The sequence below is a fragment of the Anolis carolinensis genome, unplaced genomic scaffold, assembly GCF_035594765.1.
Source record: "Anolis carolinensis isolate JA03-04 unplaced genomic scaffold, rAnoCar3.1.pri scaffold_7, whole genome shotgun sequence".
In the NCBI taxonomy this organism is placed as follows: Eukaryota; Metazoa; Chordata; class Lepidosauria; order Squamata; family Dactyloidae; genus Anolis; species Anolis carolinensis.
In genome coordinates, this window is record NW_026943818.1 from 10,311,114 (window position 1) to 10,337,046 (window position 25,933).

Here is a 25,933-nt window from a genome sequence, read left to right on the forward strand (position 1 = left end):
ACACAGATGGCGATCTTAGCATACCATCGGCAGAACAGACGGCGGGAGGGAGCCTGACAGCCTTCTCGTGTCATTTCAATTTCAAGCGAGGGGTGGCTTAGCGTTGGGGAGGCTGAACTCCTTTCAAGGAAAGTTCACTTCCCACCCCGGGGAGGGAAATGCAAATCGCCGTCACCACACGGCGAGTTGGGTGCCAGCCGGCCCCCCAGACGGGATTTCTGCTCCGGGAGAAATAATAATAAGAATAATAAACGTTCCCGCTGTATGAATGCAGTCCTTTGTGGATTGGGGGGAGGGAGGTTTGAGAGAAGGAAAGAAGAGCAAAGAATGGCTGGAATTAGAAAACAACAAAACAAGAATGCTGGAATATATAGTACTAGCTGTGCCCGGCCACGCGTTGCTGTGGCGTTGTGTGGTGGTGTTGGTGAGAAATTGTTGAGGTAGTGGTGGTATTGAATGTCTGTTTTATGGTTGTCTTTATGTTTAGTATGCGCACTAAAGCGGATTATATGGCAGTATGGAGTCAAGATAATCCAGTTCAAAGCAGATAATATAAGATTCTAAATGGGTAATATAGCTGTGTGGAAGGGCCTTGAGTCTACACTGCCATATAATCCAGTTAAAATCTGATAATCTGTGGAAGAGGCCTAAGTGAGGCCTAACTGTGCCTGTCCCCTGGGCTGAGTAGGTTGCTAGCATACCAAGTGGGCAGAGCTTAGCCTTCAAACTGGCAGCAATTGGATAAAAACTATTATTCCTCTCCCTGTAATTAGGACTTTACTTTTCTTTTATTTTTGTTGTATCAACCTAGAGCCGTGAATGATGGGTTGTGTTGTCAAATTTCAAGGTTGGGGGGGCTGTAGTTTGGTTGTTTTGTCCGCTGCCCTGATGCCATCACTCTTTTATATATATAGATACCAGGGATCTCCGAGTAAGGCAAAGGTAAAGGTTTCCCTGACATTAAGTCCAGTCGTGTCCGACTCTGGAAGTTGGTGCTCATCTCCATTTGGGCTCGAGCTGTGGCGCAGGCTAGAGAGCAGCTGCAGTGAATCACTGCAATGAATCACTCTGACCAGGAGGTCATGAGTTCGAGGCCCGCTCGGAGCCTATGTTTGTATGTCTTTGTTCTATGTTAAAAGGTATTGAATGTTTGCCTATATGTATAATGTGATCCGCCCTGAGTCCCCTTCGGGGTGAGAAGGGCGGAATATAAATGCTGTAAATAAATAAATAAATAAGCCAAAGAGCCGGCATTGTCCGTAGACTCCTCCAAGGTCATGTGGCCACTGGCATGACTGCATGGAGCGCTGTTACCCTCCCGCCAGAGCAGTACCTATTGATCTACTCACACTCTGGGGCTTGGTGCTCATCTCCATTTCTAAGCCACAGAGCCGGCGTTGTCCGTAGACACCTTCTAGGTCATGTGGCCACTGGCATGACTGCATGGAGCGCCGTTACCCTCCCGCCAGAGCAGTACCTATTGATCTACTCACACTCTGGGGGTTGGTGCTCATCTCCATTTCTAAGCCAAAGAGCTGGCGTTATCCATAGACACCTTCTGGGTCATGTGGCCACTGGAATGACTGCATGGAGCGCTGTTACCCTCCCGCCAGAGCAGTACCTATTGATCTACTCACACTCTGGGGGTTGGTGCTCATCTCCATTTCTAAGCCAAAGAGCTGGCATTATCCATAGACACCTTCTGGGTCATGTGGCCACTGGCATGACTGCATGGAGCGCTGTTACTCTCCCGCCAGAGCAGTACCTATTGATCTACTCACACTCTGGGAGTTGGTGCTCATCTCCATTTCTAAGCCAAAGAGTCGCCGTTGTCCGTAGACACCTCCTAGGTCATGTGGCCACTGGCATGACTGCATGGAGCGCTGTTACTCTCCCGCCAGAGCAGTACCTATTGATCTACCCACACTCTGGGGGTTGGTGCTCATCTCCATTTCTAAGCCAAAGAGCTGGCGTTGTCCGTAGACTCCTCCAAGGTCATGTGGCCACTAGCATGACTGTATGGAGCGCCGTTACCCTCCCGCCGGAGCAGTTCCTATTGATCTACTCACACTCTGGGGGTTGATGCTCATCTCCATTTCTAAGCCAAAGAACCAAGCCTCTGGATAATCCAAGCCATTTTTGTCGTCAATGTTTTCAATATATCATGATATTTTGGTGCTAAATTCGTAAATACAGTAATTACAACATAACATGACTGCGTATTGAACTACTTTTTCTGTCAAATTTGTTGTATAACATGAAGTTTTGGTGCTTAATTTGTAAAATCATAACCTAATTTGATGTTTAATAGGCTTCTCCTTAATCCCTCCTTATTATCCAAGATATTTGCTTATCCAGCTTATTCTGCTGGCCCGTTTAGCTTGGATAAGTGAGACTCTACTGTATATATATACACACACACACACATATATATATATATGCTGATCAATTCCTCTGTTTTCTGTGTGCCATAGAAAAAAATAGGAAAAAGTTATGGGAGAGGCAGTGGGCGGAGTCATGCAAATTACACACAGGTGGAGAGAGTCAGAAACCCTGGGATGTCTGTGGTGGAGGAAAAACAGAAAATTTAAGATGAAATTGTCCCCCAATGAAAGCCTTCACTTGGATGGTGGGCAGGATGGTGTTTGTGGAGGACATTGGCAGGGCTCTAGGACATCTTCACTGCGCTCGCCATAACCTGCAATGTCATTGGAGGGAGGTCCATTGGTGTCTCCTGTGTGGTGGGAGCTATAGCTGTTTGTGGAAATGGGATCTTGCCTGTGGAAGTGGACACCCCAGCCACACACCCGTACATATTTTCACTTTTATTATGTACATTTTTTTTAATATTCTGTTATATTGTATTGTTCTGGGCATGGCCCCATGTAAGCCGCTCCGAGTCCCCGTTGGAGAGATGGTGGCGGGGTATAAATAAAGTATATTATTATTATTATTATTATTATTATTATTATTATTATTATTATTATTATTTGTATATTTATTATGTGTAGAGAAGGGGCTGCTGCTTTTGTTGTTTTGATCCTCACCTTTGCTTCCCTCTCCCTCTCTCTTTCCTTACAGGCCATGCAATATTTAAACTCACATATCTAAGCAACCACGACTACAAGCATCTCTACTTCGAGTCGGACGCCGCTACCGTCAATGAGATTGTGCTAAAGGTGGGTCCAAAATGGATTGTGAAAGCAACAGGTCGGAGATTGGGGAGGGAAAGTCGCCAGGAGAGATGGATCATTGGTGGTATCATGGAGCCAGGGCTCAAGCAGGGATTAGTGTCAGAGTATTTGCAGCGCAGCAGTAGTTGGATGGAATCAGTGGAGCGCAGAACGAAGAGACACTCAGAGACGTTGGTAAAACTATTTACAAAGTTTTACTGTATGCTGCAGTAATCAACACAAACAGACTTGCAGACGACAGTGAACACAGGACTGTTCTGTTCTCCAACAGAACTTGACTCATACTCTAGGCCAGGGGTCCCCAAACTAAGGCCCGGGGACCGGATGCGGCCCTCCAAGGTCATTTACCTGGCCCCCGCCCTCAGTTTTATAATATATTTTATATCAGTTTTAATAATATAATAAATTGTATATACATATAATATTGATAAAAATATTATAATGTTATACAATATAATACTAATAATAATACCATATAATAATATTAATTATATGTTATATATTACATATAGTATTACAGTATAGTGGTATAGTTCAATATAGTAATGTATAATGCTAATATTTTGCTATGCTAATAATATAATATATTGTATGTACATACAGCTGCTCTGAGTCCCCTTCGGGGTAAGAAGGGTGGGATATAAATGTAGTAAATAAATGTAGTAAGTAAATAAATAATTAATTTTAGACTTAGGCTCACCCAAATTCTGAAATGACTTGAAGGCACACAACAACAACAACAACAACAACAACAACAACAACAACAATCCTAATTAACTTGACTATCTCATTGGCCAGTAGCAGGCCCACACTTTCCATTGAAATCCTGATAGGTTTATATTGGTTAAGATTGTTTTCATTTTTAAATATTGCATTGTTCTTTCATTGTTGTTGTTGTTGTTGTTGTTGTTGTTTTGTACTACAAATGAGACATGTGCGGTGTGCATAGGAATTTGTTTGTATTTTTTTTTCAAATGATAATTCGGCCCCTCCATAGTCTGAAGGATTGTAGACCGGCCCTTTGCTTTAAAAGTTTGAGGACCCCTGCTCTAGGCAATATCTGAAAAATGTGCACCACGATAAAGGTTCAAACCATAGAACACAATATTATTATTATTATTATTATTATTATTATTATTATTATTATTATTAAACTTTATTTGTACCCCGCTGCCATCTCCCGAAGGACTCGATGCGGCTTACAAAGGCCAAGGCCTCAACACACAATATAACAATACAAAACAAAAGGCAAATTAAAAACAATTAAAACAGTATAAACAACAAGCAATAAACAATACGCTAAAACACAATAAAACTGGGCCAGGCCAGAGTAATGGGTACACGATTAAAAGTGCTGATGTGACAGGTGATATATAAGGCTTATAGGGCAAGTGCAGAGTGCGATATGCGATCTTAATTCTAATAAAGTGCTTATGGGACTTGGTATTGGAGATTTCCTATTAATCTGGGAAGGCACATTGGAAAATTGGGCAATATGTATATTAGGGCATCATATACATAATAATGTTAACAATAATACAAATAATAATACAAATAATAATATTTATAGACTCCAATCATCCAGATTTAAATGCTACACAGAGCAGTTTTCAATATAAAACATATATCAGACATATATCTACAAGACTCCAACTAAAGTTTGTTAGCGACACAGTATGTGTACATCCAGTCTCTCCAAATGCATGTAATATGCTGTAAAACTCAATATATCAGTGTGCAAATCACTTGGCTCAAACTTGGCTTGGAGTCAAAGGAAATCAAAGTCTCTGTAGTTTTGGAGCAATTCTATAGGACTCCTCAGGATATAAATGCAGTCAGTAGGCTGTAGCTTAGTTTGTTGACAATAAATGGTCAAATAGATGTTATTTTAGAGTAGCTGGCTGTGAGCCGAAGTAAGCTGTTTACAAGCTGTTTACATAAGCCGTTTACTACTGGTTCCCAGGTTTACTCCAGTTTCAGTTAACCCTTCATCTGGTAAGCAGCAATGTTTTGAATATCTGTATTGTTGGCTCAGCTTCAAGTTTTCTTAAAGAGATAAAAGGAAAATGGTCTAATATAGTGCTCTTTATAAGATATCACATATGATTTATATAGACCAGGTGAAAATAAACATATCAACAAATGCTATATTTACATAATGTTTACTCCCAGGTATAATAGTCACAATATATCATAGCTTCTTGGCAATTAACTCTTTCCACACTATGGTACATTCTGGATGATGCAATCAGTTGCAATAGTAGCATGGCACAAATTGCATTTAAACACTATCAATACACAAATCCCACATTAACAATTAGCAGGGTCTCCCAGTTTCCTCAAATCATCACAAAAGCTTAGGCAATGGGAAAATCCCCCCATTTTTAGCAACAACATATGATTATGAGCTTGTACCTCTTGTAATTCTAATGGAAAGTTAGGAGGCAGTAGACCAGGCCATGGTTGGAGCATTGAACTGAGACTTCCTTGGGAATAATAATAATAATAATAATAATAATAATAATAATAATAATACAGTAGAGTCTCGCTTATCCAACATAAACAGGCTGGCAGAACATTAGATAAGTGAAAAGTTGGATAATAAGGAGGGATTAAGGAAAAGCCTATTAAATGTGAAATTAGGTTATGATTTTACAAATTAAGCACCAAAACATCATGTTTTACAACAAATCGACAGAAAAAAAACAGTTCAATACACAGTAACATTATTGTTATTATTAATTCAATTCTGTCCCGCTTTTCTCCCGTGGTGGGATTCAAAGCGGCATACAACATATAAAATTCATACAATACATTGAACAGCATTACATAATCAATTAAAACATCATATCCTGATTAAAATCCAATTAAAGATATCAAATAAAACAATTTTAGAACTTACAACAAGAACCATATTAAAGATATCCATAACCTCTGGCCACTGAAGTTATTTGTCAAGTATTATCAAAAAGTTTATCATTATGTAGTAATTACTGTATTCATGAATTTAGCGCCAAAACATTGCAATGTATTGAAAACATTGACAAAAACATTGACTGCTAAAAGGCAGACTGCATTGGATAATACAGAACGTTGGATGAGCGAGACTCTACTATAATAATAATATTTTATTTATTTATTTATTTATTTATTTTATTTAGCCCAAGGAACAAACAGTAAACAAACTGTAAACAAAATAAAATAAAATAAAACAGTAGAGTCTCACTTATCCGGCAGAACGTTGGATAAGCGAATATGTTGGATAATAAGGAGGGATTAAGGAAAAGTCTATTAAACATCAAATGAGGTTATGATTTTACAAATTAAGCCCCAAAACATCATCTTATACAACAAATTTGACAGAAAAAGTAATTCAATACACAGTAACGCTATGTAGTAATTACTGTATTTACGAATTTAGAACCCAAATATCACGGTGTATTGAAAACATTGACTATAAAAACATTGACTACTAAAAGGCAGACGGATTTGGATAATCCAGAACGTTGGATAAGTGAGACTCTACTGTATAAACAATATCGTCAAACAGATAAAATAAACAAATTAAAACCTCAATAATACAATATAGTACAATAATAAAGGAATAAAATGATAAGATTGTAAAAGGGAAAGGTTTTAACAAAGCCTTTTGGGTCCCTAAGTGGCTCACTTTGGCTTATACAGCAGAGTCTCACTTATCGAAGCCTCACTTATCCAAGCTTCTGGATTATCCAAGCCATTTTTGTAGTCAATGTTTTCAATATATCATGATATTTTGGTGCTAAATTCGTAAATACAGTAATTACAACATAACATTCCTGCGTATTGAACTACTTTTTCTGTCAAATTTGTTGTGTAACATGATGTTTTGGTGCTTAATTTGTAAAATCATAACCTAATTTGATGTGTAATAGGCTTTTCCTTAATCTCTCCTTATTATCCAATATATTCGCTTATCCAACGTTCTGCCGGCCCGTTTATGTTGGATGAGACTCTACTGTAATAGCAAATTAATGAATGCAGTTTGACACCAACTGCCATGGCTCAACGCTGGAAGTTGTAGTTTTACTTATTTTTTATTTATTTACTTAACTTCTATCCCGGTTTTCCCACTCAAAAGGACTCAGAAGTGGGATGTGTAGCCTTCTGTGCCAGAGAAGATTGGTGCCTCATCAAACTACAACTCCCAGGATTCCAAAGTGGTGCCAGATTGCATTACAGTAGAGTCTCACTTATCCAACATAAACGGACCGGCAGAATATTGGATAAGTGAATATATTGGATAATAAGGAGAGACTAAGGAGAAGCCTATTAAACATCAAATTAGGTTATGATTTTACAAATTAAGCACCAAAACATCATGTTGTACAACAAATATGACAGAAAAAGTAGTTCAATACACAGTAATGCTATGTAGTTTACTGTATTTACGAATTTAGCACCAAAATATCACGATGTATTAAAACATTGACTACAAAAATGCGTTGGATAATCCAGAACGTTGGATAAGCGGATGTTGGATAAGTGAGACTCTACTGTAATAGCAAATTAATGATTGCAGTTTGACACCAACTGCCATGGCTCAACGCTGGAAGTTGTAGTTTTACTTATTTTTTATTTATTTACTTAACTTCTATCCCGCTTCATCAAACTACAACTCCCAGGATTCCAAAGTGGTGCCAGACTGCATTAATTCTATAATGTAGATGCACTGGAAATGGCACTAAATAGGGACAGCTTGTGCAAGCGAGCCAAGTTGTGTGCCGACTGGAGAGTGTGGAATGAGTACATCGTTTTGGGACATGGTTCAAACATGTGGAGACTGAGTCATCCTTTACAAATCAGGTGCTTTATATAATAGAGAAATAAAGTTTCTAATGCATTACTGGCTGCGAAACCTCCCAACGTGGATTTCTTCTGCCTTCCGCCCCAATCGGCAACGGAAGAGCAGCACCTCGCAGTGCATAAAATTGGGCAAGATTTTATGCCACAGCGTATTAGCCAGCTAATGGCGGAGCAAAGGGTGTCTTTATCTTTTGATTTTTGCATTAACCTTCCATTAAAATTATCTATGTGATTATTGCCCAAGTGCTGGGAGATAATAAATCTCGAGGAAGAGCCGGCTTGTTAAATATCATTTAATAACGCCTCCGTCGAGGAGCACGTGCCAAAACACACAGGAGGCAGACAAAGAGCGGGGAGAGAAAACTTCGTAAAGAAAAGTGGGGAAATATCCACTATTTCGTGTACGTTGCTGACGGAGCGATCTGACTGGTTCTTCCTGGCATTATGTCAAGAGAAAGCTCGTTCCGATTTTGTAGATCTTGACGAACAGGTGGGTGAACCTGGTGCCATAAATTGAGATATTGAGATATTGAAAAAATAACCCAAAGGCCCATTCATGCTGTACAACTAATATTCCACTGTAGGATTTGTATTTGGTGAGATACGAGAGCTCCCTGGCTGAGAATTGTCCCTTGTTGTTGAGAGCGTGGAGGTCAGGGTGCGTGCCGAGTGGGTTTCTTCAAACTCCATCAATCATCTTCTCCAGCACCCTGATGAATTGGTTGCAATCGTCTGCCACACCAAAGCACAGCAAAAGCCATCGCTCTGATCTGGCATTTCTCTTTAGCCTCTTGCCTCAGCAAGCACCAGCTCAACACACACAGATAAGAAAACACATTCCTCAGTATGCAGGAAGTACCGACCTCCAAAGCCAGAAATCATGCCTGATAGGTCATTAGCAGTCACAAAAGGCTGTCAGTCAAAACTAACCTGCTGTTAACTGTTTCATTGCTGAAACACACACTCTTGCACAACAGCAGAAAAACTCCATCAATCATCTGCTCCAGCACCCTGATGAATTGGTTGCAATAGTCTACCACACCAATTCCTCTGTTCAAATGTCAGACTCAAACACATCTGTTGTCTGAAGTCCAAACATTTATTTCAATATCTACCAACATATTTACAAAGCACAGCAAAAGCCGTCTCTGAACTGGCATTTCTCTTTAGCCTCTTGCCTCGGCAGGCACCAGTTCAACACACACAGATAAGAAAACACATTCCTCAGTCTGCAGGAAGTTCTGACCTCCAAAGGCTGGAAACCATGCCTGATACGTCATTAGCAGTCACAACAGGCTGTCAGTCAAAACTAGCCTGCTGTTAACTGTTTCATTGCTGAAACACACACTCTTGCACAACAGCAGAAAACACTTGATTTACATTTCATACACATACAACCATAATCCAACAGTTGCTGCGTGCCTTCAACTTGGGTTGAAGTTAAGGCAAATCATGGGATTTTCTTACATTCAGAGAGTAGTTATCCTTGTCTTCCTTTGAGGCTGAGACAGGCACTTCCCAATGTCCGGACAGTGGGTTTCCATGGCTAAATAAGGATTCGGATCCTGGTTTAAGTCATAATCCAGTGCTCAGATGACCATGAAAGCATCTATAGATAGTTAAAAGAGAAAGAGTAACCCTACATATACTTCTGAGTGATTCATTTGGAGACCTTTAAGATAGAGAAGATGGCTGTCCAACATGACGTTTCTCCTAAAACAGTTATGTAGAAGTTCATACCTTGAGTTAGCAGTTCTTTCTCTGGTTTTTCCTTCAAGACCATAACTCAGGAGGTTCTCAACTTACCTCAGGTCTTAAAACCATCTGTTTGTCAAGATGCTGCCAATAGTTTTCACTTCTTTGAGGAACATCTACTCTCCTGTACTGCCTACTGTTGACTATGGAGATGGTTTCCTTACTTAGAGATGCTTGTAGACCAGTGGTTCTCAACCTGAGGGTCGCCAGATGTTTTGGCATTCAATTCCCAGAAATCCTAACAGCTGGTAAACTGGCTGGGATTTCTGGGAGTTGTAGGCCAAAACACCTGGGGATCCACAGGTTGAGAACCACTGCTGTAGACCACGATCATGAAGGACATTACATTCTGCAGAGAAGGCAATATCCCAATTCCCTCCCTGAGACCAAGAGATAAGAAAACACATTCCTCAGTATGCAGGAAGTTCCGACCTCCAAAGGCCGGAAATCATGCTTAAAGGTCATAGACCTCTTGTGATGTCATGGGGAAGCCCTTGGTGATATCATTAAGCATAATACAGTCAAATATATGATTCAAACCAAAAACAAGTCTGAGAAGGTAGTGCTCTCACCCCAAGATTCCTCCCCCTTTTTCCTTGAGGACCAGCTTAAGGTCCAGGCTCTGATGACTGAAGATGAACCAATGTCCTTGTTAGCTCTTTTCTTTGTAAAGGGGTCCAGTTTGAAATAATAAAAATACGAATACTAATACAACAATATAAATAAATATAAATAATACTCATGCTATAAATATATTAAAAATAAAAACAATACTAATAATACGAATACAACAACAATAATAATTTTTATATATATACAATAATAATACAACAATAATAATACATTTTATTTATTTCTCACCTCTCCTTGGGGCTTGAGGCCACCACATAGTTTTCTTTATTGTGTCAGAAGCGAATTGAGTATATAATACAAGTTGCTTCTGGTGTGAAATAATTGGCCATCTACAAAGACGTTGCCCAGGGGATGCTTGGATGCATTACCATCCTATGGGAGGCTTCTCTCATGTCCTTGCATGGGATGCTGGGGCTCACAGATGGGAGCTCACCCCATCTTGCGAATTTGAACCGCCGATCTTCAGGTCTTCGGGTCAGCGGTTCAGCTGGTACACACCCATACATGCCACATAGTTAAAACACATCATCATAAAAACATTCAGTAAAATACATATATTTAAGCACAGTTTCGTAAAATACACAATAATTTAAAATTCAGTGTTAAAAATTGACTGGTTACATCCACTGAAAGAGATAGGTTTTAAATTCTGACAGCCGATTTAGCTGTCAAAGCTCTTCTGGCAGGTTATTCTGCAGTCTTGGCGCGGCCAGTGAAAATCCATGAGACTTTAATCCATTTGAGGATATTTTCCACTGAAAGACATAGGTCTTCAGTTATCTCTTAAATTCTGACGGCCAATTTTGTTGTCATAGCTCTTCTGGCAGGTTATTCTGCAGTCTTGGGGTGGCCAATGAAAATCCATGAGACTTTAATCCATTTGAGGATATTTTCCACTGAAAGAGATAGACCTTCAGTTGTCTCTTAAATTCTGACAGCCAATTTAGTTGTCATAGCTCTACTGGCAGGTTATTCTGCAGTCTTGGGGCGGCCAATGAAAATCCATGAGACTTTAATCCATTTGAGGATATTTTCCACTGAAAGACATAGGTCTTCAGTTATCTCTTAAATTCTGACGGCCAATTTTGTTGTCATAGCTCTTCTGGCAGGTTATTCTGCAGTCTTGGGGTGGCCAATGAAAATCCATGAGACTTTAATCCATTTGAGGATATTTTCCACTGAAAGAGATAGACCTTCAGTTGTCTCTTAAATTCTGACAGCCAATTTAGTTGTCATAGCTCTACTGGCAGGTTATTCTGCAGTTTTGGGGCGGCCAATGAAAATCCATGAGACTTTAATCCATTTGAGGATATTTTCCACTCTTTAGTTGTCTCTTAAACTCTGACAGCTAATTTAGTTGTCATCGCTCTTCTGGCAGGTTATTCTGCAGTCTTGGAGTGGCCAATGAAAATCCATGAGACTTTAATCCATTTGAGGATATTTTCACCATTCTCTGGGTATTGACCATGCTTTGGGTCTCAAATGGCTCTTTCTTTGTCCTTTTTGTCTATCTCTCTCTCTCTCTCTCCAGGTGAACTATATCCTTGAGTCCCGTGCCAGTACGGCCCGAGCGGATTACTTGGCTCAGAAGCAACGGAAACTGAGCCGAAGGACCAGCTTTAGCTTTCAGAAGGAGAAGAAAACAGGACAGCAGTGAGGTCTTAGGCTGGACTGGAACCCAATGGAAGAGATGCTGCCCGCTTAGAACCAAGTGGCAGGTGCCCCCCGGTTGCCTGGGACAGGAGCTGCCGAAACAGCTAGAAGCTAACCAGGGCAGAAATCGTTCTTTTATAGGTCGGCATGATGAGGCCACATTTGGCCGCGGGCATCGCCCTTTGACGGAAACCAAGAGCCATATCAACCCCGAAGACGGCTGCTGGGCATTTGAGGCCTTGGGGCCGGGAAGAGGCCCCCTTAGGCTTGACACCTTGTTTGTTTTGTTTTTCTAGAACTCTCTTTCAAACGTTTACCGTTGCGAGGAAAGCCGCCGCAGGCTGGCCAAGCGATCCGCCAACCGAGGCTCCAACTGACTCAGGCCTCCCACTTGTAACACACTCAACACACACACACAAACAAGACACACCCACAAACGTATCGCTTGTGACTCAGATCCGATTTCTTAAAACAAAAAAATAAAACTTCTAGGACAAATGTACCCATTTTTTGCTATTAATAAACCAGTTGTACTCTTTCGCAAGGCCTAATTCCACAGTCTGGTTTTTGTGGCCAACGCAGAGTTCATTCAGTCTACTTTCTTTGGAACATACTATTGTGTGGATTTCTTGTGGTCAGAAAGTAGGTTGTGTTGTGTTAATCATACCATATGGAAATCATTACATCTCGTGCCATCAAAATCTATTTTTCAGATAGGTCTTCCATGGGGAGAAATTGGGAAGGTGGCAGGAAGGCAGCCAAGGATCTATATCCTTCCAGGATCTTTGGTTACCTTTTCCACTCGTTCACCATACATGACTTTAGAAGAAGATTATCTCATTCTTGCTTGTCACATATTTTATATATATATAGGTAATTAAATTTCGGCCTAGGACAAAACAACAAAACTACACATCCCAGAAACACTAAACTTGGCAGCACAACCCCTCATCCATGCCTCTACGTTCATACAACAAAAAGAAAAATAAAGTCCTAATTAGAGGGAGAGGAATAATTGTTTTTATCCAATTATCCAGTTAGAAAGCTAAGCTCTTGGTCTCCTAGCAACCCACTCAGCCCAGGGGACAGGCCTAAGTGGAAGAGGCCTCACTTAGGCCTCTTCCACACTGCCTATAAGATACAGATTATCTGATTTTAACTGGATTATATGGCAATGTAGATTCAAGGCCCTTCCACACAGCTATATAACCCATTTATAATGGACTTAATGTCAGGGGAAAACCTTTACCCTTTACCTTAACTACCACCAATTCCTCAATACTTTATTTCCCATACCACCAGACTTTATCACAGCAACGCGTGGCCGGGCACAGCTAGTATATATATATATGTGTGTGTGTGTGTGTACGTAATTCCCATGGAGTAAACAACAAAACCACTAAACCAAATCACACCAAATTTGGCCACAAAAGACATAGTCATCCAATCTATGTCTTTCCATCAAAAAACCCTATAAAATTAGGTCCAAATTACAGAAAACCTCCCAAAGCCAAAAATTACTAACTACGCATGCGCAGAGGCCCCCTGGAAACTTGGTTAGCCAGGTGGGCAGGGCTTCAATGCTTGTCTGAGCTCAGCTAGACATATTCCAGACAGGAAACAACCAGAGCCAGCTAACACCTCCCAACAAAGGACTTATTATTATTATTATTATTATTATTATTATTATTATTATTATTATTAGGTTCCTGGGAACCATCCAAATGAACAAAACCTGGCAGCCAGCATTAAAAAAAACTCTACAATCTGGACAGTAAATAAAGAACAACACTCTGAAAATAAGTCTCCTGATGGGACGTTTAAAAAGTTCCTTTCTTTTTATCTATTCAGATATTCAGGAGTATGGTCAGCAGGGAGCGTTATGGATATGTCTGGAGCAAGTCCATGTGCTAGGAAGGAAAACCACTGACAGGCCTTTAGGAAAGGAGGTAAAGTTGAGAGTCGTTCTTGACCGTGAAGGCAACAAACTATAAATCCCAGCCACTACCCAAATGTCAAGGTCTATTTTTCTCAAACTCCATTAGTGTTCACATTTGGGCATATTGAGTATTTGTGCCAAGTTTGGTCCAGAGCCATCATTGTTTGAGTCCACGGTGCTCTCTGGATGTAGGTGAACTACAACTCCCAAATTCAAGGTCAATGCCCACCAAACCCTTCCAGTATTTTTTGTTGGTCTGTATTGTATTGTATTGCATTTATTTATTTGCGACATTTATATCCCGCCCTTCTCACCCCGAAGGGGACTCAGGGCGGCTTACAAGTTATATATACATACAATATATTATATGATTAGTATTGCACAATATAAGCATTATATATTATTATATTGTACTATACGACAATATTATTAGTAATATTACATGTAATATAAATATACAATTATAATAGTATATTATTATATTGTATTACATTATCAATTTTGTATGCCATGTTTGGTTCAATTCCATCGATGGTGGAGTTCGGAATGTTCTTTGATTGTAGGTTAACTATAAATCCCAGTGGATGAAAATACATCCTACATATCAGATATTTACATCACGATTCATAACAGTAAAAAAATTACCATTATGAAGTAGCAACAAAAAATAATTTTACGGTTAGTCATCACAACATGAGGGACTGTATTATGGGGGTCACTACAACATCAAGGACTGTATTAAGGGGGTCACCACAACATCAGGGACTGTATTAAGGGGGTCACTACAACATCAGGGACTGTATTAAGGGGGTCACTACAACATCAGGGACTGTATTAAGGGGGTCACCACAACATCAGGGACTGTATTAAGGGGGTCACGACAACATCAGGGACTGTATTAAGGGGGTCACTACAACATCAGGGACTGTATTAAGGGGGTCACTACAACATCAGGGACTGTATTAAGGGGGTCACCACAACATCAGGGACTGTATTAAGGGGGTCACGACAACATCAGGGACTGTATTAAGGGGTTCACCACAACGTCAAGGACTGTATTAAGGGGGTCACCACAACATCAGGGACTGTATTAAGGGGGTCAGTACAACATCAGGGACTGTATTAAGGGGGTCACGACAACATCAGGGACTGTATTAAGGGGGTCACTACAACATCAGGGACTGTATTAAGGGGGTCACGACAACATCAGGGACTGTATTAAGGGGTTCACCACAACATCAAGGACTGTATTAAGGGGGTCAGTACAACATCAGGGACTGTATTAAGGGGGTCACGACAACATCAGGGACTGTATTAAGGGGGTCACTACAACATCAAGGACTGTATTAAGGGGGTCACCACAACATCAGGGACTGTATTAAGGGGGTCACGACAACATCAGGGACTGTATTAAGGGGTTCACCACAACATCAGGGACTGTATTAAGGGGGTCACGACAACATCAGGGACTGTATTAAGGGGTTCACCACAACATCAGGGACTGTATTAAGGGGGTCACGACAACATCAGGGACTGTATTAAGGGGTTCACCACAACGTCAAGGACTGTATTAAGGGGGTCACCACAACATCAGGGACTGTATTAAGGGGGTCAGTACAACATCAGGGACTGTATTAAGGGGGTCACGACAACATCAGGGACTGTATTAAGGGGGTCACTACAACATCAGGGACTGTATTAAGGGGGTCACGACAACATCAGGGACTGTATTAAGGGGTTCACCACAACATCAAGGACTGTATTAAGGGGGTCAGTACAACATCAGGGACTGTATTAAGGGGGTCACTACAACATCAGGGACTGTATTAAGGGGGTCACCACAACATCAGGGACTGTATTAAGGGGTTCACCACAACATCAAGGACTGTATTAAGGGGGTCACCACAACATCAGGGACTGTATTAAGGGGGTCACGACAACATCAGGGACTGTATTAAGGGGTTCACCACAACATCAGGGACTGTATTAAGGGGGTCACCACAACATCAGGGACTGTATTAAGGGGGTCAGTACAACATCAGGGACTGTATTAAGGGGGTCACGACAACATCAGGGACTGTATTAAGGGGTTCACCACAACATCAAGGACTGTATTAAGGGGGTCACCACAACATCAGGGACTGTATTAAGGGGGTCAGTACAACATCAGGGACTGTATTAAGGGGGTCACGACAACATCAGGGACTGTATTAAGGGGGTCACTACAACATCAGGGACTGTATTAAGGGGGTCAGTACAACATCAGGGACTGTATTAAGGGGTTCACCACAACATCAAGGACTGTATTAAGGGGGTCACCACAACATCAGGGACTGTATTAAGGGGGTCACGACAACATCGGACTGTATTAAGGGGTTCACCACAACATCAAGGACTGTATTAAGGGGGTCACCACAACATCAGGGACTGTATTAAGGGGGTCACTACAACATCAGGGACTGTATTAAGGGGTTCACCACAACATCAAGGACTGTATTAAGGGGGTCACCACAACATCAGGGACTGTATTAAGGGGGTCACGACAACATCAGGGACTGTATTAAGGGGTTCACCACAACATCAAGGACTGTATTAAGGGGTCACCACAACATCAGGGACTGTATTAAGGGGGTCAGTACAACATCAGGGACTGTATTAAGGGGGTAACGACAACATCAGGGACTGTATTAAGGGGGTCACCACAACATCAGGGACTGTATTAAGGGGGTCAGTACAACATCAGGGACTGTATTAAGGGGGTCACGACAACATCAGGGACTGTATTAAGGGGGTCACGACAACATCAGGGACTGTATTAAGGGGGTCAGTACAACATCAGGGACTGTATTAAGGGGGTCACGACAACATCAGGGACTGTATTAAGGGGGTCACCACAACATCAAGGACTGTATTAAGGGGGTCAGTACAACATCAGGGACTGTATTAAGGGGGTCACGACAACATCAGGGACTGTATTAAGGGGTTCACCACAACATCAAGGACTGTATTAAGGGGGTCACTACAACATCAGGGACTGTATTAAGGGGGTCACTACAACATCAGGGACTGTATTAAGGGGGTCACGACAACATCAAAGACTGTATTAAGGGGGTCACTACAACATCAGGGACTGTATTAAGGGGGTCACCACAACATCAGGGACTGTATTAAGGGGGTCAGTACAACATCAGGGACTGTATTAAGGGGGTCACTACAACATCAGGGACTGTATTAAGGGGGTCACCACAACATCAGGGACTGTATTAAGGGGGTCACTACAACATCAGGGACTGTATTAAGGGGGTCACTACAACATCAGGGACTGTATTAAGGGGGTCAGTACAACATCAGGGACTGTATTAAGGGGGTCAGTACAACATCAAAGACTGTATTAAGGGGGTCACTACAACATCAGGGACTGTATTAAGGGGGTCACGACAACATCAGGGACTGTATTAAGGGGGTCACTACAACATCAGGGACTGTATTAAGGGGGTCACTACAACATCAGGGACTGTATTAAGGGGGTCACCACAACATCAAGGACTGTATTAAGGGTTCACGGCATTAGGAAGGTTGAGAACCACTGCTTTATGTGAACCTCTCTCTCCATGGGGATGGTAGCACTTTGGATCTCCAGTACCTAAGTCAAATTCAGCCACCCAGTTGCAACTGGTTCATCATAATCTTGACCCGGTATCCCAATTGGGCAATTATCCCAATTAATCCTCTTGCCGTCCGATCTTTTCAACTGCCTTGAAAATAATTTGTGATCTCACTTTTGTTCTCAGCTTATGGCAGTTGCAGCAAACCTGAATTCAAGGCTCAAAAGACTCAGCAAGGCATGGAGAAGCATCGTCTTGCCCTTCCCAATAGGCTCAGGTAAAAGAAAACTGCTGCGGCCCTTTCTAGCTTGTATATCCTTCCTCATCTTTCACCTTCATGGCCAAATTCTGATTATTATTTTTTTGCCTCTGTCTTTATCTGTGAAGTGTGAAGTATGAAGTATCTGTGGGTATGGGATCCAAGTAGAAGTTGGTTTCCTGCACGATAAGTTGAGAGCGCTTTGGGGACGGAGGCAAAAGCGAGGCTCTCGAGCCCAACCTTTGGAAGAAACGGGAGGAAGGAAGCTCATTAAGGCATTGCTTGGGTGCAGCCCGCCAAGATTAATGGGGGCAGTTATTCACGGAGACACGTCTGTAATGGAACCATGAATTTCCAGAGGAATCTGCCTCCCGGAGTTGTTGCTACATTTCAGGAGGGAGCTTCGGCTAAAATTAATGCTGCTTAAATCATCAGCTCCTATCTCCGAGGCCTCAGCCGCCGCTACTCTGAGCAGGTGGGGTTTCTTTCCCTTTTTTATGATGTGCCAAAAAGGAAGGACCATAAAAGCTGTATCTCTCCAACTTCTCAACCCTCTCTTTTCCCTTCCTCGGCTTTGTTTGTTGGAAGCCCTTGGCCATGGAAAGCCCTCATTGTAGAGGATTCCGGGACCGAAGTGTGTTTCTAGGGGTTATGTTAGGCATGGACTACTTACTAATAAGATGGTGGAGCCCCTTGTAATACTTCAGGGCTGTATTACGTCAAGCCTTATTCATGTACTAAGTCAGGGGTCCCCAAACTAAGGCCTGGGGGCCAGATGCGGCCCTCCAAGGTCATTGACGTGGCCCCTGTCCTCAACTTTAGACTTAGGGTTGACCTAAGTCTACCTGGTCTTTGGAGGTCATTTTGCTTACCTATTGTCTTATGAGATCATCTAGATGGTCTTTGAAGGTCTCTTTGCTTAGCTACGGCCTTAGGAGACCATCTAGATGGCTTTTGGAGGTCACTTTCCTTACCTATGGTCTTATGAGATTGTCTAGGTGGCCTTTGGGGGGGGGGTCCTTTCCTTCTCTATGGTCTTATGAAACCATCTAGATGGTCTTTGAGGGTCCCTTTCCTTATCTATGGTCTTCTGATGGCCTGATGAGATCATCTAGATGGCCTTTGAGGGTCCTTTTCTTTACCTATGGTCTTATGAGATCATCTAGATGGCCTTTGAGGGTCCTTTTCCTTACCTGTGGTCTTATGAGACCATCTAGATGGCCTTTGAGGGTCCTTTTCCTTACCTATGGTCTTATGAAACCATCTAGATGGTCTTTGACGGTCCCTTTCCTTAGCTATGGTCTTCTGATGGCCTGATGAGATCATCTAGATGGCCTTTGAGGGCCCCTTTCCTTACCTATGGTCTTATGAGACCATCTAGATGGTCTTTGACGGTCCCTTTTCTTACCTATGATCTTGTGAGGCCATCTAGATGGCCTTTGAGGGTCCATTTCCTTACCTATGGTTTTATGAGATTATCTAGATGGCTTTTGGGGGCCCCTTTCCTTACCTATGGTCTTCTGATGGCCTGATGAGATCATCTAATGGCCTTTGAGGGTCCCTTTCCTTACCGATGGTCTTATGAGACCATCTAGATGGTCTTTGGAGGTCTCCTTACTTACCTATCGTCTTATGAGATCGTCTAGATCAGGGGTCCCCAAACTAAGGCCCTCCAAGGTCATTGACCTGGCCTCTGTCCTAAACTTTAGACTTAGGGTTGACCTAAGTCTGAAATGACTTGAAGGCACACAACAACAACAATCCTCATATTGGACTATTTCATCCTAGTCCGGCCCCCCAACAGTCTGAGGGACTGTGAATCGGCCCCCCACTTAAAAAGTTTGAGGACCCCTGTACTAAGTAATAGCCATGTATTTTCCTTGTGGCCTGCTCTTTCCTTCCTTCTTCCATTTCCGTTACATACCTTCTTCCTCTTCTTTCTTTCTTCTCTTCTTCTCTAGCCTTTCCTTGGATACCCTTCCATTTCTTTATTACTATTTATTAGCGACATTTATATCCCACCCTTCTCACCCCGAAGGGGACTCAGGGCGGCTTACCAGCCGTATCTATCTATATAAAAGGGTAATGAAATTTCGGCCTAGGACAAAACAACAAAACTACACATCCCGGAAACACTAAACTTGGCAGCACAACCTCTCATCCATGCCTCTACGTTCATACAACAAAAATAAAATAAAAATAAAGTCCTAATTAGAGGGAGAGGAATAATTGTTTTTATTCCAATTGCTGCCAGTTAAAGGTTAAGCTCCGCCCACTTGGTCTCCTAGCAACCCACTCAGCCCAGGGTACAGGCAGAGTTAGGCCTCACTTAGGCCTCTTGCACACTGCCTATAAAATACAGATTAGCTGATTTGAACTGGATTATATGGCAGTGTAGACTCAAGGCCCTTCCACAGAGCTATATAACCCATTTATAATCTTATATTATCTGCTTTGAACTGAATTATCTTGACTCCACACTGCCATATAATCCACTTCAGTGTGCAGTCGGACACAACTGGACTTAATGTCAGGAGAAAACCTTTACCCTTTACCTTAACTACCACCAGTTCCTCAATACTTTATTTCCCATACCACCATACTTCGCCACAGCAACGCGTGGCTGGGCACAGCTAGTGTACATACACTATATTATATTATTCGTATAGCACAATATAAGCATTATATATTACTATATTGTACTATAACACTATATTGTAATATTATTAGTAATATTACATATAACATAAATATACCATTCTATTAGTGTATTATTATTATTATTATTATTATTATTAGGTAAAGGTTTTCCTCTGTCCAACTCTGGAGGTTGGTGCTCACCTCCATTTCTAAGCCGAAGAGCCGGCATTGTCCATAGACACCGCCTAGGTCATGTGGCCAGCATAACCGCATGGAGCTCTGTTACCTTCCCGCCGAAGCAGCACCTATTGATCTACTCACATTTGCATGTTTTCGAACTGCTAGGTTGGCAGGAGCTGAAGCTAACAGCGGGCGCTCAAGCCGCTCCCGGGATTTGAACCTGGGACCTTTCGGTCTGAAAGTTCAGCAGCTCAGCTCTTTAACACACTTCGCTACCGGGGCTCCTGAAATCCAGCATATATACCTCATTTGCTGTGTCATACTATGTCTTTGAGTCAATAAGCAGCACCTATTGATCTCACATGTGCAGGTTTTCGAACTGCTAGGTTGGCAGAAGCTGGGGCTAACAGCGGGAGCTCCCCCTGTCCTGCGGATTCGAACCGCCAACCTTCCAGTCGGCAAGTTCTGCAGCTTAGTGGTTTAACCTGCTGTTGCACCTCAGCGCTGGTTCACCTTGCCCTTAACACACACACCACCACAGCAGACTTGGTTTTTACAGTTTATTGATAAAAGATAGCAAAGTCTGAATAGAAAGCAGTAAAGAAAGCATTAATCCATATGCAAAGGCAATCTGTAGAATATAGTTCAAAGTCTCTATTATAGCAGATCAGTCCTGAAAACAAGGCAGTATGAACTCCAAAATACAATCCAAAACACAGGATCTAAGCATGAAAAAAAGTAAGAATCCTTTTCCATGAACATAGACAAGGCAGGAACTTAGCTTCCAAAATCAACGTTGCTTCATCTGAAATCTTTCCCTGTTTCTTCCTGTTTAACCATGCTTGCAGGCTAAGAAAGCATCCCTTCATCCTTGAGTTCCCACACGTTTACCACCTATCCTAAGGGAACATTTGGGACGATAATAATAATAAAATAATAATAATAATAATAATAATAATAATAATAATAATAATATAATAATAATAAAACTTTATTTATACCCCTCCACTATCTCCCCAACGGGGACTCGGGGCGGCTTACATGGGGCCATGCCCAGAACCATACAATATAACAAAATATAAAACAACACATCATAACACAATTTAACAATATAATAAATAATAACATACATTACAACCCAAAAGACGATGATATAAGGTTAAGGTTAAGACGATGAACTCTTAACCTTAACCTTATATCCCTATCTAAGGAAGACTCCTCTGACTCGCTGCCAGAGCCACCTGAGACTTGTTGATGTTCTGAATCCTGTGAAAGGTCACCCTTACCACTGATTTCTGCTTCATTACTAATCTGTTTATCACAAACTTCTGCTTCACTGCTAGCCTGCGGCCTCTCTGACAATTCAGTCTTCAACATTTCCTTGGTCAGCCTGCATAAACCCAAATCCCCCCTCATCGTCAGACTGAGCCACAACACCTGCTGCATTACGTGGCCCCACTTAAAAATATATAGCTACATAAAAATATTTGTAAAAGTAAATTCAAGATTAAAAGAATATATTAACTCTATGAAAGGCTACATGTTTAAAGCCTGCCTGAATTATCATAAAGGCACACAATGTGTCCAATGTCAGTTGATGGTGAATCCATTCCAGGTTTTGATTCAGGTTTAAAATGAGATCTCCAAAGTGCCAAATCCTACTCTGGGATGGTTTCAGCACCTTGGAGAGCTCCTTAAAAAGCTAGCCAAAGCCTGGTATGGATTCGCTGACCCACTGACATGAAACCCGCCGATTCCTAGCCTCTTCCTTTAAAAGATGGACAGTTTTAATGATTAAAAAGGAGGCTCTTGTCATGTTTTATTCCCTCTGCACACCTCTTGCTTGAAAATGTAAAAATCTCAAACAGGGTGATGTTGGCTATAAAAAGCCCTAAGCATGATTTGTGAACTCTCCTAGCCTTGGTAATCTCATCAGAGTAATGGGATTATATTTCAAGTCGCGCCCGGCTTGTTCATTACGCATTTTAAACTCCTTTTGACAGAGGAAAAGTTAAATAAAATGGGCACGTCGGCTGTGGTTGACTCTCTTGATTAGACAAACAGACGCTGAGCACCAAAATGGGAAAATAATGCCCTCGTTTATTCACTTTGCCCCACTTCTCTCCTGACAAGTCGCAATAGGTTTTAGACAAAACCAAACCTACAAATGTGGACAATCTCCCAAGAGCTTCACCTACGAACTTTTCCCAGAAGAAGGTATTTCTGATTCCCTTTGTGCCTCATTTCTCCAAATGGCCAAGAATGAAGAATTGTTCCTTCTCTCGATAAGCCTTTATTTCACCATCAACATTTCTCCCAACACTTGCCAAAGAAAGATCATCTCGGGTCAAGATTCCTGGATTTCAATGCTGGATTAGACAAGATGTTGAGTCTGAGCTATTTTCCTATTTTCCATCGATACATCACACAGTCCTAAACACTTGGGAAGTGTTCGACTTGTGATTTTGTGATATGAAATCCAGTATAAAAGGTAAAGGTAAAGGTTTCCCCTGATGTTAAATCCAGTCATGTCTGATTCTGGAGTTTGATGCTTATCTCCATTTCTAAGCCGAAGAGCCGGCGTTGTCCGTAGACACCTCCAAGGTCATGTGGCCGGCATGACTGCATGGAGCGCCGTTACCTTCCCGCCAGAGCGGTACCTATTGATCTACTCACATTTGCATGTTTTCGAACTGCTAGGTTTGCAGGAGCTGACGCTAACAGCGGGCGCTCAAGCCGCTCCCGGGATTTGAACCTGGGACCTTTCGGTCTGAAAGTTCAGCAGCTCAGCTCTTTAACACACTTCGCTACCGGGGTTCCTGAAATCCAGCATATATACCTCATTTGCTGTGTCATACTATGTCTTTGAGTCAATAATAATAATAATAATAATAATAATAATAATAATAATAATAGTAATGTAAGAAAATTGCACAGACAGACTACAAACAGAGGCACAACTACGTGGCCCAAATGATTCATTGGAACTTATGCCTCAAGTACCACCTCCCAGCAGCAAAAAACTGATGGGATCACAAACCTGCAAAAGTATTGGAAAATGAGCACACAAAGATGTTGTGGGACTTCCGAATCCAGACTGACAAAGTTCTGGAACACAACACACCAGACATCACAGTTGTGGAAAAGAAAAAGGTTTGGATCATTGATGTTGCCATCCCAGGTGACAGTCGCATTGACGAAAAACAACAGGAAAAACTCAACCGCTATCAAGACCTCAAGATTGAACTTCAAAGACTCTGGCAGAAACCAGTGCAGGTGGTCCTGGTGGTGATGGGCACATTGGGTGCCGTGCCAAAAGATCTCAGCCGGCATTTGGAAACAATAGACATTGACAAAATTACGATCTGCCAACTGCAAAAGGCCATCCTGCTGGGATCTGCATGCATCATCCGAAAATACATCACACAGTCCTAGACACTTGGGAAGTGTTTGACTTGTGATTTTGTGATACGAAATCCAGCATATCTATCTTGTTTGCTGTGTCATAATAATAATAATAATAATAGGGTTGTTGTATGTCTTTCGGGCTGTGTGGCCATGTTCCAGAAGCATTCTCTCCTGACGTTTCGCCCACATCTATGGCAGGCACAACCTCTGAGGATGCCTGCCATAGATGTGGGCGAAACGTCAGGAGAGAATGCTTCTGGAACATGGCCACACAGCCCGAAAGACATACAACAACCCTGTGATCCTGGCCATGAAAGCCTTCGACAACACAATAATAATAATAATAATAATAATAATAATAATAATAATAAATAATAATAATATACTTTATTTATATTCTGCTCTACCTCACTGAGGGGACTCAGGGTGGATTACAGAACACACATACGGCAAGTACTCAATCCCATTATAGACATGTTGCTCCATTTTCCATGCCAAGGAGTTTTGTCGTCCTTAGACATCCTCCCAAGCAATGTCCTTATGAGCACCTTTATTACCTCCCTGCTAAAAGCAGTACCTATTTATCTACTTGCATTTCTGTTTTCGATCTGCTAGATGGTTAGGAAGCTGGGACTGATGGCAGGTGCTCACCCCAACCTGGGCTCGCACCGCCGATCTTTCGATTGGCAAGATTTTCTGCAGCTGGCGGTTTAAGCCCAGCCCTTGATATGCTTGTTCCTCCATATGACCTCTTTTTAAATATTCAATGGCTCTCATGTCTCCTCTTCAAATACTCTTCTCTATCAACAACATTCCCATCTCCATAAGCCACACCTCAGAGAGATTCATGACTTTCAGACCTTTGATCATGAGAAAATGTGGCTTATTCCAGGCCATTTAGATGGGTTCTGCATCTAGAGTAAGGATTTGAGCTTGGTCTCACACAATCCAAGTCCAACGCAATGTCTCTTACGTTGAATGAAAAGTAATGCCTCCACCTTCGTTACTTGGATTTGGATGGGAATATTTTAATTAATCAAACGCAGAAATAATGCTTAGTATTGCATCGTGCACCTTACTCGCCCAACGACACACAGGACTCACATCAACACCATCACCACAAACAGATTGCATTCTCTGATGAGTCTCCTTTGGGGTGACACCTTCTGCGGTCAAGAATTCAGTGACTACACATTGCTTAAGTCGCATTGACCAACTGTCTCTGCAGGATTCCATACTTCGCACTTTAACAACACAACCGTTCAATGCTAAGGCTTCCCCGTCTGCGCAGGGTTCCATACTTCACACTTCAACAACACAACCGTTCAATGCTAAGGCTTCCCACCAAATGGAACCGTCTGTGCAGGGTTCCATACTTCGCACTTTAACAACACAACCGTTCAATGCTAAGGCTTCCCCGTCTGTGCAGGGTTCCATACTTCACACTTCAACAACACAACCGTTCAATGCTAAGGCTTCCCACCAAATGGAACCGTCTGTGCAGGATTCCATACTTTGCACTTTAACAACACAACCGTTCAATGCTAAGGCTTCCCTCCAAATGGAACCGTCTGTGCAGGGTTCCATACTTTGCACTTTAACAACACAACTGTTCAATGCTAAGGCTTCCCTCCAAATGGAACCGTCTGTGCAGGGTTCCATACTTTGCACTTTAACAACACAACCGTTCAATGCTAAGGCTTCCCTCCAAATGGAACCGTCTGTGCAGGGTTCCATACTTTGCACTTTAACAACACAACCGTTCAATGCTAAGGCTTCCCTCCAAATGGAACCGTCTGTGCAGGGTTCCATACTTTGCACT

General features: G+C 41.9%; 1 protein-coding gene and 1 long non-coding RNA gene across 5 annotated transcripts in view; one reads left to right on the forward strand and one right to left on the reverse strand.

The window, feature by feature from the left end:
- The window catches only part of mapkap1 (MAPK associated protein 1), a 199,787-nt gene extending 187,167 nt beyond the window's left edge, over positions 1-12,620 (forward strand). For all 4 annotated transcript variants that reach the window (XM_062960432.1, XM_062960431.1, XM_062960433.1 and 1 more), the window contains 2 exons: positions 3,082-3,179; positions 11,959-12,620. In XM_062960432.1, the coding sequence (XP_062816502.1) occupies positions 3,082-3,179; positions 11,959-12,084 (224 nt within the window). In that variant the 3' untranslated portion in view covers positions 12,085-12,620. The remainder of the gene's footprint in view (positions 1-3,081; positions 3,180-11,958) is intronic.
- LOC134293287 (uncharacterized) overlaps positions 3,370-25,933 on the reverse strand; it is a 29,964-nt gene continuing 7,400 nt past the window's right edge. Inside the window, exon 2 of the long non-coding RNA XR_010000294.1 lies at positions 3,370-5,240. This is a non-coding gene — a long non-coding RNA (uncharacterized LOC134293287). The remainder of the gene's footprint in view (positions 5,241-25,933) is intronic.